The sequence below is a fragment of the Sorghum bicolor genome, chromosome 3 (assembly GCF_000003195.3).
Source record: "Sorghum bicolor cultivar BTx623 chromosome 3, Sorghum_bicolor_NCBIv3, whole genome shotgun sequence".
Classification (NCBI taxonomy): domain Eukaryota; kingdom Viridiplantae; phylum Streptophyta; class Magnoliopsida; order Poales; family Poaceae; genus Sorghum; species Sorghum bicolor.
Window position 1 is genome coordinate 15003160 of NC_012872.2, and position 17645 is coordinate 15020804.

General features: G+C 51.2%; 2 protein-coding genes across 2 annotated transcripts; both read right to left on the reverse strand.

Moving 5' to 3' along the window:
• On the reverse strand, positions 996-6027 carry LOC8079386 (lysophospholipid acyltransferase LPEAT1). The gene is made up of 8 exons (XM_002457692.2): positions 5451-6027; positions 4291-4410; positions 4152-4189; positions 3914-3978; positions 3624-3692; positions 2939-3072; positions 2062-2202; positions 996-1436 (listed from the first exon to the last, which is right to left on the reverse strand). Exons 1-8 carry the CDS (start codon positions 5907-5909, stop codon positions 1329-1331), a joined length of 1134 nt encoding a protein of 377 aa, XP_002457737.1. The 5' UTR covers positions 5910-6027; the 3' UTR covers positions 996-1328.
• LOC110434170 lies at positions 15443-17337 on the reverse strand. The gene is made up of 3 exons (XM_021457962.1): positions 16560-17337; positions 16069-16477; positions 15443-15979 (listed from the first exon to the last, which is right to left on the reverse strand). The coding sequence occupies exons 1-3, from the start codon at positions 16722-16724 to the stop codon at positions 15552-15554; spliced, it is 1002 nt and encodes a 333-aa protein (XP_021313637.1). The 5' UTR covers positions 16725-17337; the 3' UTR covers positions 15443-15551.

Sequence of the window (17645 nt, forward strand, 5' to 3'; positions counted from 1 at the left end):
GTTTAGTTCATCCTAAAAACGAAAAACTTTTCAAGATTCTCTGTTACATCAAATTTTACGGCACATGCATTAAACACTAAATATAAACGAAAACAAAAATAAAAACTAATTATACATGCCGAAGCACAGGCCGACATGGCCGGTCCGGTAGTGCTCAACCTGATTTTGTGCTCCTTCTCAAAAAGAAAACGAAAAACTAGATTTTGTTCTAATCCGTTGGCTCTTAGCAAGTCAGCATAGTGAATTCATCTCAAGCCTAATCCCCCTATAAATGTGAATGAGGTTACATGCCCATCAACGGTTGGATTGGCTTAATAAGAATATATATATAGGAGCAGCGTGGTTTCTAAACGTTTTGTTTTGTTCGGTTTGATTTCGCTAGTCAAATCATGAAGATTTTAATTGTATTTTCTTAGTAAAGTAAGCTCAGCGTGTACATACCACAACCTCCAATGTAATCTAGATTCTGTGTGACAGTCGGTCATCGATATACCCGACTCAGACATACCGAAAGGGGTGGTTCGATCAACGCAAAGTATGCGCTGAAATGCTGAATCAAATAGAAAATGTTCTTGTGTTCTTGGAGATACTATAATAAGACTGACAATTTACATAGCATCTTTCCTTTAAGATACTTACTCCATTCTAAATTATAAGTCGATTTAACTTTTGTCGATACATCTATTTTGCTATGTATTTAGATATAATACATGTCTCTTTGCAAAAAAAAAGAAAAAAAAAGATATCATATATGTCTTGATATATATCAAAATAGATGTACCAAAAAGGTTCGACTTATAATTTAAAACAGAGTGAATACTAAATACTAAATAATACTCAATCCATTCTAAATTATAAGACGTTTGACTTATTTAACACTAAGTTTGACCACTCGTCTTATTTAATATTTTTTAAATAAAACAAATGGTCAAACTTGGAGTAAAAAAAAATCAAACATCTTGTGATTTGGGATGCAGGGAGTAAAAATAAGTGTGTAAAGACAGACCACCACAAACAAGTGTTTCTGAATTAGATTTCACAAGTTAACATCACATAAAACTGTAGAGAAGGCAAGTACAAGATTCAGATCTGGTCATCTGGTGAATAAAACAGCAGCACTCGAAATTTGAAAGACCTCATAGGAGGGCACGAACCTTATCAAACTATAACGGCTAATGTTTTTGTACAATGTAGTATATCAGGAGGGTATTCAACAGGCTCCTCAAACAAACAAAGAAAGCGCCGCATTACAAATATAAAACACGCACACAGTTACATTTTAAATGCTCCTCACCTTTCAGTTTACAAAAGAAGCGACGCAACGTCTTTTAATCATCTTTCTGATGTCTACTAGCACCAGGTAGACTACTACCATTCAGTGCTGCATGGTACACGCGCTTCTCCGCCAGCCCAAGATTAGAAAGAATTAAATTGCCCTGGAGAAAGAGAAGGTTATTTTATGGTGGGATCATGAACACATTAATTTCATATTCAAAAAGGTGATCGGTGATTCTAGAGCTTATTATTGGAGAAAGGCCCCGCGCTAGAACGAAGGCCATGCAAAAAAGAAAAAAAAAACTATGTAAAGGCCCAAAAACCTTTTTTTTCTGATTTTATTTTTTTGAAAAAAGGACTTGCTTTGGCCTTTTTATTATGAGACGGGATGTTTGGCCAGGACAGCAGCTGCAGGAGTTTGTTTGCAGCCAGGACAGCACCTGCAGCTGTGCACCAACACAGGGAACAGTGTTGGGCAGGAGTTTGTTTGCAGCAGCCGCTGCCCTGCGGCGTACTCACTAAGGGCTGGAGAGAAGCTTCACCTGATCACCTATACTGTATAAAGGAGCCAAGGGACCAAGAAAAGGAACTCTCCCTCTCACATTCCTTCTCCCAGCTTATCTTTCCTCCCCATATTTGGCAAAATTAGCGGCGCCATCCGTGGGGATTAGAATCGAAAGGGCAATCATACTCTCCAGCCCTTGGTGGATACAAATATTACCAAGAGACCGTTGGGCAAGCATGGAGTTGCTTTTAGACATGGGCTCAGTTTTGGTTTTAGCCTACCTCCGTTGCTATCAGTTTTCTGACGTTATTTGCGTAGAGCTTAGGATCTTCCTTTTCTTGTTGAGAAGGATAGTATACAGGCAACCGAACCACCTCCATGTGATTTACAAATTGACAGAGCAGCAAAAACACATGACGTGCCTGCAGGTTTTTATAAGAGAAAAAAATGAAAAAAAAGGTGTCAAAACTCACTTAATCAATCAAGAAAATAGAGCATATTATTGCCAATGCAGAAATAAATGTAATGTAGTCAACACAAAAGATAGACACAAAGTTGGTTAAGTGCCATATACTTAAGAAATTATATAGAAACCATGAATAAATGTTTGGATGCTCCGTATGGAGAAGTGCTCTGGCATGGCAGTCTCACTATCTATCCTAAATAATAATATATATTTCTTTGACAATGTCCTTAATGGCTTAATGTGATAGCAGGTGTAGTTTGAACTATCTACAAGTTGTGGCAGCTAGGCACAACAAGGTCAAAATATTAGACAGTACTACTTTCATTCCAAATTGTAAGTCATTTTGACTTTTCTAGATACATATTTTTTATTATATATTAGAAACAGTGTATATCCAGTGCATAGCAAAAACTATGTATCTAGAAAAAACCAAAACGACTTACAATTTGGAACAGATGGAGTATTAGTTAAACAAACATGGACAGTACTATTGAACAAAAATAATAATGGCAAAGTTGGCAACAGCCTGATCAAAGCCTGAATAAGAGCTTAAAAATATAGATAAAAACAAACTTCTCAAGTGTGGAACTTTTCACACGAGGTTTCACTAAATTGCTCAAGCACTCATGTGTCTACTTTTAGGTCCTAAATTGACATGGTTAAGAAAGTGTAGATTTGCAATAAGTACTTACTCCATCCATGGAATCCCATGCTGGACTAAATCTCTTGTAAGGGTATTTCAAAATGACTGGCTGCACTGGTGCACTTGCAAGAAAGGCTCCGGTCTTAAATGGAAGAAGGTAATCCCCATTTGTGGTAGTTCCCTCTGAAAGAAATGGAAAGCGTAAGTCTACAATACAGGAAAATCAAGTTTCTTTAAGAGACAAAACAAAGGAAAAGAAACAAGATTGCATAGAATAAGAAAGCTAACTTTCCAACATGTATGTTGGAACAGAAAATGATAAAGCCGAAAATATTTTGATTGCGTGATTATAAATAAAGTACAAACAGACTGGAGCACAAAATTGAGGGTGAACACTGAAAGGTAACAATGTTTATACAGAGGCAATGGAACATGATTCTGAATTCCTGCTAATACTATGATCAAAATTGCTCTATTCAGCTATTCTATCAGCAAAGCATGTTTTCATGATTACACTTTGAATAGTTATGTCCAGCTTCAAGACAATACAAAGTTTGCCCATGTGATAAGGGAGGATGACTAATCTAAAAGCAGATAGGAAACAGCACCTTTTAAAGGATGGTGCTAGTAACCCTTCAAAAATGATCATGACTCAGGATATTGGCAACCATTAGATTAAATAAAGCATAGTTAGAAGAAAAACCAGAAAATATAATAAATGGCCATACACTAACCAGGGAACAACAACATCATTGGGGTATTCTTATCTTGGCAAACCTCTCGGACCCTTTCAGTTACAGCACCTACATGCAGTATAGAAAGTTCGGTAAAAACAATGAACAAAAACTACAGAACATTACAAGTCGTGACTCGTGAATATAATGCAATATTTGAAGTGTTAGTAAAAGAAGCCATCCAATACTAACTGTATATTTTGAGGATGCTAACAATAATAAGTAACTTTATCTGGCACGAGAAAACTAGCGCAAGTATAATTATTTCCAGGAATGTAGTCAATATATACCTGAAACACCTTTAGCATCTGAAGACTTCGATTCTCGTTGAACAAAAATGCATCCAAGACAATTGCTGCATTACACCAGAAAAGAAAAGTAAAGTCAGTTTCAAAATATCTCATTCTACATATATAATATGAAGATATAAATGAAACTAGCTAAGTCCATCTTCTGGCAGAATATATATATATATGAATAAGACACTACCAGAAATTAAGAAAGTACTAATGAGCACGAAAAAGGTACCTTATGAGACCAACAAGTGGCAACCTGGACACTGACTCCTATAATAAGGATATATTTAAGCATTTATAGGACGCATAAAAAGCTAGAATACACTGATTTGTAAAGTTTGAATAAGTTATGAGGAGCAACAAATAAGTACCTTAGCAACAAAACTTGGAAAGGATGCTGACATGTGATAAAGAATATCCACGTAAGACACATGATTAGATACAATTGCCCCTGGCCTTTGGGATTCTTCAGATTGGTCCTGATTTACATCCTGACAAAAAATGTACACCAAGATGACAACCAGGGAACAAAATTTATAGTTCAGTCACATGGGCAGAACAGCAATAATCTGTGAAAGCTGTATGATGCATTATGTGCAGAAGAAATCATTGCCATTACTGAAGTACAATCCGAATCCGTTGAGTGCGTTAAGGGACCAAACATCTCTATTGCTAGTTATCGCAAATTGAACTGAGCACTAGGATATTTTTATGAAAGGGCAGGTACAGGGCATCCCCAGTTATTGTCCTAATGTGAGAATATATGTAGCATCCAGATTCTGGATTCGTAACTAATACAACACACTGAACACAGTATGATGCCAAGTTCCAGCCACTTAACAAGGGTTTCATAGTAGAAATATCAGACAACTGCATACTGACAATAAACCTGTCTCAAGAATTTGAAAGCATCTAATAAAGCAGGGGAACACAAGTCACATAACATCAATCTAACTTATCTTCAATCTATCTGAACAAGCAAAACAAACCACAATGCATACGAATTTTATTAGCTACAAATATACAGGTTTCCCTATGATAATTTGTATAAGCCAATTAGTGGCACTCAGCAAAACACTTGCGCAGTAGGAAGTAAGAATGGACACACATGAACATTGCCCGTGGACAAAGAGGGAAAACAAAGAAAAAAATCTCTTTATAATTACAATAGTGTAAATGCCTAAGAGTGCATACAGGACTTCAAAAACTAATTCCATCATCAGGAAACGAATAGATATCTAAATAGAAGAAAGCTATAATCAATACAATTACTCTACATGCTCTAGCCAAAAAGGTAACTCGGACCCTATTTCTTGCGGATCCATGGTTGTAGCAGCATCATAGACGTTGCCGCAGATGCATTCCAGAGGAAGTGATTAACACTGACCGTAGTGTCGCTGTCACTCTGCTGCTTCCTACAACTCATCAACCTTGGTGCTCCAGGACCAAATACAGTACTACTTTCCAAATTTCAAGCAACACAACCAAAAACGCTGAGATTATTCAGTACAGGCATGACACCGGAACTAACCTCAGCATTGGGGAGCCTCCTGTGGGTCTCGCGGATCCAGTAGAAGCCGAAGACGAAGAGCATCGCCCGGGAGAGCGCGCACCCGGACCGCAGCACCGCCTTCCTCCTCCACCCCGCCAGCCTCGGGCGGCCCTCGTCCGCATCCACGAACAGCGTGCAGGCGCGGCACACCAAGTAGTAGAGCAGGAGCACGAGCATCCCGGCGACGAAGCGGAGCGGGAGGAGCAACGCGGCGGCCAGCGCCAGCCGCGCCGCCTGCGCCGCGGGCAGCGGGCCGCGGCCCATGGTCCCGTACGCGTCCCGGCGCGCGTAGGGGGCGTACCTGGCGTCCAGCTCCTCCGCTGTCTCCCCCGCCGCAGACGTGGAGGTGGAGTCGGAGAGGAGCGGGTGCACAGCGGCGCTGGCGTCGGGGCGCGAGCGCGGCGCGTCGGCGTCGGCGGCGGCGGTGTCGAGGGCCATTGCGCGCGCCGGCGGGGCCGAGCGCCGGGCTGGATCGGCGCGACGAGGCGAGGGGAGCGCGTGTTTGTGACGAGGACCCTGTCTGTCTGGTCGGCGCTGGCCGCTGCGCCCGGACGGAGGGGGGTGATGTCTGATGAGGTGGGGAACTATAGGAGGCGGGGGCGTGGCGTGGGATCTGGATCGGACGGCGACGGGGAAGGCAGCCGTGTGGTCTAATCAGGGATTAAATTAATATACGAACGATATTGACAGGCACGGGCCCACCTAGTGGGGTGTCCACGACGGAAAGAAATTGAACTTGCAGAGTTGTACGGGACTCAATCCAATCCGATGATCCATATAATGCCTTGTTTAGTTCTGGAAAAATTTCAGATTTCGGCACGGTAGTATTTTTATTTTTATTTGACAAATATTATCTAATTATAAACTAACTAAGCTCAAAAGATTCATCTCGTGATTTACAGGCAAACTGTGCAATTAGTTTTTATTTTCATTTATATCTAATACTTCATGCACATGCTCTAAGATTTGATGTGACGAGGAATCTTGAAAAGTTTTTGGTTTTCAGGTGAACTAAACAAGGCCTAATTTTGTTTATATGAAAAAATTTTGGATTTCACTACCGTAGCACTTTCGTTTATTTGTGGTAAATATTGTCTAATTATAGACTAATTAGGGTCAAAAGATTCGTCTCGCGATTTACAGTCAAACTGTGTGATTAGTTTTTGTTTTAGTTAATATTTAATACTTAATACATGTATAACAAAATTTGAATCTTGAAAACTTTTTAGATTTCGAGGTAAACTAAACAAGCCTAAAAAAAACCGATGATCCATGCGCATCCAGTACTCTGTGAGACAGCGCGTGAAAGGTGATGCGCGTCCACGTCGCCGGCACCTCTCGCTCTGCCTGCACGGCAAGCCACGGGGGTGGGGGGTTTGACGTTTCAATTTTCAAGACCATATATAAGGTTTATCCTCATAATAAAACTCTTTTCATTTTATGAAATTTTTATCATCTTATTATGCTATACCATGTTAATTTATTTAATATCTATAAAATTCTTATAAAATCTCTATACCCTTAGAAAACATTTTGTCGTTGTGATCCTATCCATTGAGAAGAGAGGGGTGAAACAGACAAATACCTAGACGGATACATGGTGATACACTTTCTCTTTGTACAAACAGGATAATACAATGGCCTTGATCAACTGATATAATACAATAGCATTTGTGCATCGTTAGCACTCGTCACAAATCTAGATTGATCTACTAGTCTCGAAAACAATCCCCCACCCCCAACCACCACTCCAAATAGTATGTCCAAATATAAACAAAGACCACACTACGTCTAACTGCCTCACAACACTAAGTCGTGCACTAAGACTTTAATATATCGTACACTTAGTGTTGGGTATCATAATAAGGGGTACCCAAATCTGAGCAACAAAAAACGCGAAGAAACATACTAATTACAATCATCAGGGCCTCGGACGCAAGTTCCGACTCACCCGACCTCTCAGGGCCTCGGACGCAAGTTCTGACTCGCCCGACCCCTCAGGGCCTCGGACGCAAGTTTCGACTCGCCCGACCCCTCAGGGCCTCGGACGCAAGTTCCGACTCGCCCGACCCCTCAGGGCCTCGGACGCAAGTTCCGACTCCCCCGACCCCTCAGGGCCTCGGACGCCAGTTCCGACTCGCCCGACCTCTCAGGGTCTCGGACGCAAGCTCCGTTTCGCCCAATCCCGTCCAAGGCTCGGGCGCCGGACCCCACTCCACCTGGGCAACAAGACTTCCCCCGACATGACGGACGCGACGGCCCCCATGACGCGGCAGGGCAAGGCGATGACTGTTTCAACCACCCCAGTCACTGTGGCCTTACCTCTGTCACTATACACCCTTACCTCTGTTCACTGTAGCACACTACCGCACAGTAGAAAGGGAATGGTGAGGTAAATCAGCACCACTGTTTGTGGTCATTTCCCACTGTTGACAGGATATGCAGCAGTACCGGCGATCCGACCCCCGCGACCCCTACAGGGTTCGGTAACCCTCTACAGGAGTAGCCATGCCGTCAACCATCCCACAAGGACGAGATGGACCAGCCTCAGCAGGGTCGGGACTGTGTTTTCACCATTCAACAGAAGAAATCTACTCTTGTAAAAACTTGTCTTCCCCTTAAGACTATAAAAGGGAAGCCAGGGTTCACAACTGGAGGGGACACGGGTCCAGAACACACGCACGCATACACTACCGTCACACCCTTCCAGAGCAGCTACCCGCACTCTTTCCACCACCAAGCCGAGACCTGGGACTTAGCCCTCTCTCGCAACCAGCTTGTACCCCCTACTACAAGCGCCTTTGGGTGCAAGGTTATACAGAATCTACAGCCACACTGGACGTAGGGCATTCTTGGCCCGAACCAGTATAAACTCTCTGTGTCCCACTTGCATCACCATCCGAATTTGGGTAGTCACGCAGACTTATACTCGTCAGTGCCTAGATCGCGAGTCTAGACGCCGACAGTTGGCGCGCCAGGTAGGGGCCTTCTGCGTGACGTTTGCCAGTCCCTACTGGGAAGATTTGGATGGCAGACGGTTTTCGCCCGCTCCGCCGCGGCACCATCATGATATTTGGGAGTTTGGAGTTCATGTCCCTCGGTTCCGGCTACGACATGATCCTCCTCCCGCCACGTGACGACGTCGAACTTAGCCCCGAGCCGATCCCGCCACAGTCAGTACGTGGGAGACGGTCGGGACACCATGCGGGGGGCTCACGGAGGGGGCGTCAGAGATCTAGGATCTCCGACCCCACCACTGAGGCCAGGGTCCGTCCGGTCCTCCCCCCGCATATTCCTCATCAGGTCGCCCGCTCCTCCGGCCCGACAGGCGCCAGAGGAAGGGCTCGCGGGACATCAAGCTCCGCACCCAGGACCAACAGAGGGTCATCACGGCCACCCGTCCCACCCCGTTCGAAGGGGAAGGCACGGCCCGCGCCCGTCCCCCGCAAGGGGGACAAAGGGGCCTCAACGTCCCGTCCTCCTCCACCTGCGGATGAAGTAACAGCAGCGGCACCTCCCGATCTACCTTTTGGGCTCAGGAATGCCGCCGCTACCTACGCCTCTTCCGTAAGCACTTCGTTAAGTGCGTACGCGGAACTTCCCGGGCACCACTTGAGGTCTATACTGGACCTCGTCTCCACGCCGCCCGTCTCATCCTACCCAGAGGACCTCACCTCGGGCAACGACGAGTGGGCTGGCGCTGATTTCTCCGGGTGTGGCGACCCGGAGACCTTCATGCGTTTCTTGGAGGCCAGCAACTATTGTCTCGGCTACTCCGACTCCGACGACGAAAGCTACGACCCGTCACGAGAGTGCTTCAACTTAGAAGTCGGAGGCACGCCGCATAGCGCCCAGGGGGATGCAGGGCCCTCTAGGCAAGAGGACGCAACTCCACCTCCCAATCCAACTCCCGGAACCAATCCCGGAGCCCGTGGGGTAGCATCTACCCTCGCTGGGGGACACCATCCTGACCTCGCACAGCTCGATGAGCTGGAGGCCAAGCTCGAAGAAGAGCGCACACGCCTCCGCCAACTCCGCGAGGCCCTGGTCCGGGAGCCGTCCGCCCGCGGAGACGGGGGTGAAGCTAGACGTCGCGCCCGAGACGTCAACCGTCGCATTGTTGCGGACCAAGGGGAAGACGCCCCAGTCTTCAGCACGGCTAGCCAGAATGTGATGGCCGCCGCACTCCTCCTCAGGGCGATGCCCGAGCCTTCGACTCCTGAGGGAAGGAGAGTGCGCCAGGGGCTACGTGGTCTCCTGGAGCAGGCTGTGGTGCAGAATGCGGAAAGTTCTGCTTCACAATCCCACAGCACGAGACATCGTGGGGAACGCCCCCCTCCTAACAAGGCACCAAAAGTACAGGGTCTACCACCCCCTAACCCGCAAGGGGGCAACAGGGCCCCGTCAGTTCACGAGCGCGTCGGAGCCGACGCGGACGTACGGGCCACCCTTGAGGCCAGGCGACGTGACAGGGACGAGGCCGAGTCCCGACATTACCGACCGCGCCGAGGCGGGAGGTACGACCCCGATCACGACCGAAGCGCTTCACCAGAGCCCCCGGGTCCCCGCGTCTTCAGCGAGGCCATACGCAGGGCCAAGTTCCCGGCGCGATTCCAACAGCCCGCCAACCTCGCCAAGTACTCAGGAGAAACTAACCCGGAGCTCTGGCTGGCGGATTACCGCCTGGCATGCCAACTAGGCGGGGCGGATGACGATCTGCTTATCATCCGCAACCTCCCATTGCATCTAGCCGACACGGCCAGGGCGTGGCTTGAGCACCTCCCTGAGCGCATGATCCATGACTGGGCTGACCTGGTCAGAATCTTTGTTGGGAACTTCCAGGGCACATACGTGCGCCCTGGGAACTCCTGGGACCTCAGGAGCTACCGGCAGAAGCCTGATGAGTCCCTCCGGGACTTCATCAGGCGATTCTCCAAACAGTGCACCGAGCTCCCCAACATCACGGACTCCGACGTGATCGGAGCCTTCATTTCTGGTACCACCTGCAAGGAGTTGGTGCACGAGCTCGGACGCAAGACCCCCACGAGCACTAGCCAGCTGCTCGACATCGCCACCAACTTTGCCTCAGGCGAAGAGGCAGTCGGCACCATCTTCTCCGACGGTGCAGCTAAAGGGAAGCACAAGGTCGAGGCCACCGAGGCCTCGGGATCATGCGACCCTAAGAAAAAGAAGAAGGGCCGCAAGGGGCGGCAGGGTCAGTCGGACGACAACCTGGTCGTCGCGGCAGATCGCAAGAACCCCAAGCGGGCTCCTGCTGGCCCCGGTCTCTTCGACGAAATGCTGAAGAAGCCATGCCCCTATCACAGGGGACCGACCAAGCACACCCTCGAGGAATGCACCGTCCTCCGTCGGTACTATACCGACATCATCACCAAGGAGAGTGCCGAAGAACCTCCCAAGGACGACGACCCTGAGGGGGAGGTTTTCCCCAAGATCAAGAACTGCCTTCTGATCTTTGGGGGACGAGCGGCTCGCCTCACTGCGAGTCAGAGGAAGCGCGAACTCCGAGAAGTCTGGGCAGTCAGCACCGCCACCCCATCGTACCTCAAATGGTCCGAGAGCGCGATCACGTTCGACAGACAGGATCACCCGGAGCGGATCCCTAATCCCGGGAGCTATCCTCTGATCGTCGACCCCATCATCGCCGAGACCCGTCTCACTAAGGTGCTGATGGATGGAGGCAGCGGCCTCAACATCCTCTACGCCGAGACTCTGGCCCTCATGGGGATCAGCAAGTCCCGGCTGAGGAACGACACCGCTCCATTCCATGGAGTGGTGCCGGGGCATCGTGCCCACCCCCTCGGACAGATCGACCTGCCCGTCTGCTTGGGACCCCCAGCAACTTCAGACGAGAGTTCCTCACTTTCGATGTGGTCGGGTTCCCAGGAACCTACCACGCGATCCTGGGACGACCGTGCTACGCCAAGTTCATGGCCGTCCCCAACTACACTTACCTTAAGCTCAAGATGCCAGGGCCAAATGGCATCATCACCGTCAGCACGACCAGCCAGCACGCCTACCAGTGCGACGTCGAGTGCGTCTAGCAGGCCGAGGCTCTGGCAGAGTCTCTGGCCATCCTTACTGGCCTCGGCGACTGCGACCTGGACGTCCCCGACCCCAAACGCCACGCCGGGAACTTCGAACCGGCAGAGGAGACCAAGCTAGTATTTCTCGACCCCAGCACCTCTGAAGGCAAGGCGTTGAGAATCAGCTCCAGTCTCGACCCCAAATAGGAAGTGGTGCTCGTCGACTTTCTCCGCGCAAACGCCGATATATTTGCGTGGAGTCCCTCGGACATGCCTGGGATACCGAGGGAAGTCGCCGAGCACTCCTTGGACATCCGAGCCGGCTCCAAACCCGTAAAGCAACGCCTGCGCCGATTCGACGAGGAGAAGCGCCGGGCCATCGGGGAGGAGATCCACAAGCTGCTGGCGGCCGGATTCATCAAGGAAGTATTCCATCCCGAATGGTTAGCCAACCCCGTGCTAGTTAAAAAGAAAAATGGGAAGTGGAGGATGTGTGTAGACTACACTAGTTTAAATAAAGCATGTCTAAAGAATCCCTTTCCATTGCCTCGTATCGATCAGATAGTTGACTCCACCTCGGGATGTGAAATTTTATCTTTTCTTGATGCTTACTCCGGCTACCACCAAATCAAGATGAAAGAGTCCGACCAGCTCGCGACTTCGTTCATCACCTCTTTCGGAATGTATTGCTACGTAACCATGCCTTTTGGCCTCAAGAACGCGGGGGCTACATATCAACGATGTATGCTCCAGGTTTTTGGGAACCTTATAGGCAAAACGGTAGAGGCATACGTAGACGACATCGTCGTCAAGTCCAGGAAAGCAAGCGGCCTGGTTGCCGACCTGGAAGAAACATTCCGATGCCTTAGGGCGAAAGGGATCAGACTCAACCCTGAAAAGTGCGTTTTTGGGGTCCCCCGAGGCATGCTCCTTGGGTTTATCGTGTCTGAGCGAGGAATCGAGGCCAATCCAGAAAAGGTCTCGGCCATCGCGAATATGGGCCCCATTCGTAACCTAAAGGGAGTACAGAGGGTGATGGGATGTCTAGCCTCCCTAAGCCGTTTCATTTCTCGCCTCGGAGAAAAAGGGCTGCCTCTGTATAGGTTACTCAGGAAATCTGAGCACTTTTCCTGGACCCCTGAGGCCCAGGAAGCCCTTAACAAGCTCAAGGCTTTGCTCACCCACCCTCCTATCCTGGTGCCCCCCGCCGAGGGGGAGCCACTTATTCTTTACGTCGCAGCCACTGATCAGGTGGCCAGCGCAGCTATCGTGGTCGAAAGGAAGGAAGAAGGGCACGCCCTACCGGTCCAAAGGCCGGTATACTTCGTCAGTGAAGTACTCTCCGACACAAAGACCCGATACCCCCAGATTCAAAAATTACTCTACGCTGTAGTGTTGGCTTGGCGCAAGCTCCGACATTACTTTGAATCTCACCCGGTCTCAGTGGTCTCATCTTTCCCTCTGGGAGAGGTGATTCAGAACCGAGAGGCCAACGGGAGGATTGCCAAATGGGCCATAGAGCTCATGGACGATGGGATCGCCTATGAGCCTCGCAAGGCCATAAAGTCCCAGGTCCTGGCAGACTTTGTGGCAGAATGGACCGGGACTCAGCTCCCACCCCCACAAATCCAGCACGAATGCTGGACCATGTACTTCGACGGGTCTCTGATGAAAACTGGGGCCGGCGCAGGCCTTGTCTTCATCTCACCCCTCGGGGTAAGGATGCGATACGCAATCCGGCTTCACTTCCCTGCTTCAAACAATGCAGCCGAATATGAGGCCCTCCTTAACGGTCTTCACATCGCGATCGAACTTGGGATCAAGCGGCTCGACGTCCGAGGCGATTCTAGACTCATCATCGATCAAGTCATGAAAGAGTCTACCTGCCATAACCCGAAGATGGACGCATACTGCAAAGCGATTCGATGCCTGGAAGAAAAATTCGACGGCCTCGAACTTAACCATGTGTTAAGGAAGTATAATGAGGCCGCCGACGCGCTCACCAAGATGGCATCCGAGCGGGCCACGGTCCCCCCGGATGTTTTCGTCAGTGATCTCTACAAACCTTCCGTCGACTACAAGGACGACGAGGGGTCGGACGAACCCCAAAACAAACAGAGTGCCGACCCCAAAGACGCCGTCCCCCAAGAACAGGAGGCCATGGACATCGAGCCAGAGCCACCTGCGACTGACGATTCGCCTGACTGGCGCTACCCTTTGCTTCAACGCCTGGTCGAAGGCACTCTGCCCCTGGACCAGGCTGAAGCGAGACGCGTGGCTCGTCGTGCCAAGACCTTCGTCCTCCTCGACGGGGAAATGTACAAACGCAGCCCCTCGGGCATCCTCATGCGTTGCATCCCACGTCAGGAAGGAGCCAAGCTCCTACAGGACATACACTCGGGGGCTTGTGGCCATCACGCTCCACCTCGAACGTTGGTAGGAAATGCCTTTCGACAGGGTTTCTACTGGCCAACCGCTGTAGCCGACGCCACAGAAATCGTAAGGACCTGTGAGGGATGCCAGTTTTACGCTCGGCAGATACATCAACCCGCCCAGGCCTTGCAGACGATCCCCATCACCTGGCCTTTCGCCGTCTGGGGCCTCGACCTGGTCGGGCCTCTGCAGAAAGCGCCCGGGGGCTTCACCCACGTGCTTGTCGCAATCGACAAGTTCTCCAAGTGGATTGAGGTCCGACCCATCACAAGGATCAAGGCCGAACAGGCGGTATTGTTCTTCACGGATATTGTCCATCGATTCGGAGTGCCGAACTCCATAATCACCAACAACGGCACACAATTCACCGGACGAAAGTTCCTACAGTTCTGTGACAGATACCACATACGTGTGGACTGGGCGGCAGTCACTCACCCCAAGACCAACGGCCAAGTCGAGCGCGCCAATGGCATGATCCTCCAGGGCTTGAAGCCCAGGATCTTCAACCGCCTGAACAAGTTTGGGAAAAGGTGGCTCAAACAGCTACCGGCCGTCGTCTGGAGTCTGAGAACCTCCCGAAGCCGAGCCACGGGCTTCACCCCGTTCTTCATGGTCTATGGGTCGGAAGCCATCCTCCCCACTGACCTGGAGTACGGGTCTCCAAGGGTACAAGCCTACGACGAAAACAGACAGCGGCAAGACGTTCCAAGAAGATGCGCTGGACCAGCTCGACGAAGCCAGGGACGTAGCCCTCCTGCACTACGCCAAGTACCAGCAGGCCCTCCGCCGATACCATGCGCGGCGGATCCGAGGCCGAGCATTTCAAGTCGGCGACTTGGTGCTAAGGCTCAGACAGAGCAACAAGGGTCGTCACAAGTTCACACCCCCCTGGGAAGGACCCTACGTCATCGCCGAAGTTCTCCGACCAGGCACCTACAAGCTCGCCAATGAAGCAGGGGAGGTCTTCAAAAACGCATGGAACATAGAACAGCTACGTCGCTTTTTCCCTTAGAGCTTTGTAAAAATTTCTTTGTTCATCCATTGCCTCCAAGGAATAAATCAAAGTTTAAGTTATCAGAGAGCCTCGGACCTGCCGAGCTGAGTCCGAACCTCCCTCGGGGGCTACACGGGGGGAACCCCCTATGTCGACTCCGAATCTTTTTATTTTTTCGCACAAGTTAAAAGAACCCCGACCCAAGGTCTTCCTCCTCCTTCCTAAAAAGACTCAAGAAACCGAGAATCCGTCCCCTAAATCTTAAGGCATGAGCCCGAGGAAGGATCCGCGCTCACGAGCAAAGACCACCTCAACTCACCTTAGATTCGGGAACGAATTCGGGCTTCCAGGAGTTACTAAGGAAAAAGGAAAAACACTTAGGCTTGGGGACTCCGACTTGCGCGATAACTCTAAGTAGCTCACCCGACCCCGCGCTGCCGAGGTCGGATCGGTATAAAGAGAAAGGAAATAAGATACTTAGGGAAAAGGCCCAAAAAGAGCAGTTATATTTACATTCAACATTAACATTATATATATATGCTACAAGGCCCACCGGCCTCAACACCCACAAAAAGAAAAGAAAAACTAAGAATCCTATTGCCCTATCTACTCAGGTCCTTGAGCCCCGAGGGGGGGAAGCTCCGCCTCATCGTCAAAAAAGGCGGCCAAGGCGTCTCCAGGGACAGCCGCGGCATCATCGAGCCTCTGCACCTCCTCCTGGGCTTCTGTTTCGTCGTCAGGGAGGACATAGCCCTCACAAACCGCCGGCAAATCAATGCCGGCATAGTGAGAGCTCACCACCGCCAGGGCCTTTTTCACCCCGGTGTGGAGCGCCTCCCTCATCCTCTCCCCAGCCCGGGAGTAAAGGGCCTCGACCCGACTGCGCAGCGACGACCCCGACACCGATACCCCGAGCCCCTCACACGCCGAGGTGACCACGGCTTCAAGAGCCGAGCGGTCCGAAGCCTCAGCGTCGAGGGACTTTTCTAGGGCCTCGGCAGTAGAGGTCGCCTCGACCACCTTCACCTCCAATTCTGATCAAAAAATAGAACAAGAAACGAGAAGTCAGGAAAAGCTAACTCAAAAGCACAAAGGCGTCTAAGGAAAAGGGCGCAAGTCCTACCCTTGGCGCGCTTCTCGTACTCGGCCGAGCTATGATGCCAGCGGGACACCTGGCTCAGAGCCCCGGCCAGGTCGGTCTGAGCTTGGTTCAAGGCGAGGTCTTTTTCGGCGAGCAAAGCTTCAAGCCGAGCGACCTCACTCTTGTACCCCTCAGCCGCCGCCTTCTGCGCCTCGGACTCTTGCGTGAGGACCCCGATCCTCTCCTCTAGGGGGGCGACCTTGTCTCGGGCCTCCCGAGCCTCGGTGGCCAGTGCTGAGCACTTCTGCCGAAGATCGGCAGAAATCTCGCACTCCTTCGCGAGCTCCCCCTCGGCCGCCTCTCTGGCAGCCCTCTCCTTCTCAAAGGACGCCCAAGCATCCTTCTCCCGACGGAGAAATACTGATTTCTCTTGGGAGGTGGCCTTGAGCGCCTGCAAGATCAGAGGTCACACAGGGGGTTAGTACCGCAAAGGTAAGCACAAAACTACTTTATAACGCGGAGAAAAATCTCACCTGAGCCAAATTAAACATGTCGCGACCCACGAGCTGGGTAGCTCGGTTGAGGGCCTCGACACCGGCGCGCCCACACGCATCCAGACCCTGCCAGAGGTAATTCTCTAATGGGTCGTCCAGGACAAATCTGGCTCCCCCCTCAACATCGCCGAGGTTGGGCCACATTACGGGGCTCTTGCCCCATCCGGTTTCCTCCTCCCTCCCCGCAGCGGGGGCCTTGGGCGCCGCGCTGGACACCACGATGGCTTGCCCCTCCTCAGCGCACGCAGGACGGGCCGCGCCTCCGAGGTCAGCGTCCTCCGGTCCCTGGGGTTTCGGCGGCCCCGTGTCTTGCCCCGGGTGGCGTCCTGCCTCCTCGTAGCCTGGAGGCGGCGGAGACACGGGCCTAGCCGACTCGGGAGTCGACTGAGCCCCCCTCTTTACGGCCTTCAGGGGGGCCAGCGCCACTGAGGGCGCCTTCTGCTTACGGCTGGGGGAACAACATCAAGTTAGAAGAAAGAGAAAAACAAAAAATCAGCTGAGGAGTCAGAAACCTCATGCATACCTCGCTCGGGGAGCAGACTTCTTCTGGGAGCTCGGAGCTCCTAAGGGGCCTCCCGCGGCACCAGGGTCCGCCGGTTCGACCCCGGCCTCGCCTGCCGACGGCGCAGGAGATACCGCGGCGGTCTCAGCCTGCGACGCCTCCGCCGAGGCATCAGTTCCCGCCCCGGTCGCTGGGGCGGGCTCGGCCGGAGCCTCCGGCACTACCGGTTGAGGTAGCGCCTCGGATCCGACCTCCGACGCCCTTTCCCCATCTTGAGGACCCACCGGGGCCGAACCCTCACGAGGGGCGCTATCCTCATCGTCCACAATAATGTGGGGGCGGCCTGTCCGCCCCCCGGCGCTTGGGCCCCCTGGGGAGCCTCCGACCCACCTCGGGCCTCCGACCCCCCTCGGGCCCGCGAACCCTCCGGGGCCTCGATCCCCCCGCCGGCTGGAGGGATAATGTCATCCTCCTCCGCAAGCTCGTCGAGCCAGTCGGTGCTGTCTCCTCCACCCTCTATCTCCGAGACCGAAGTCTCGGGAGACGGAGGTGGGGCGACCCCC

Excerpts from the sequence above, each read along its gene's own strand:
- LOC8079386 (XM_002457692.2), bottom strand. The coding sequence starts at position 5,909 with ATGGCCCTCGACACCGCCGCCGCCGACGCCGACGCGCCGCGCTCGCGC. Across the intron at positions 4,411-5,450 it reads GGAGGCTCCCCAATGCTGAG|GATGTAAATCAGGACCAATC; the intron begins GTTAGTTCCGGT and ends ATTTTTTGTCAG. Across the intron at positions 3,073-3,623 it reads AATGATGTTGTTGTTCCCTG|AGGGAACTACCACAAATGGG; the intron begins GTTAGTGTATGG and ends CATTTCTTTCAG.
- LOC110434170 (XM_021457962.1), bottom strand. The coding sequence starts at position 16,724 with ATGTGGCCCAACCTCGGCGATGTTGAGGGGGGAGCCAGATTTGTCCTG. Across the intron at positions 16,478-16,559 it reads ACATGTTTAATTTGGCTCAG|GCGCTCAAGGCCACCTCCCA; the intron begins GTGAGATTTTTC and ends CTGATCTTGCAG. Across the intron at positions 15,980-16,068 it reads GTACGAGAAGCGCGCCAAGG|AATTGGAGGTGAAGGTGGTC; the intron begins GTAGGACTTGCG and ends TTTTTTGATCAG.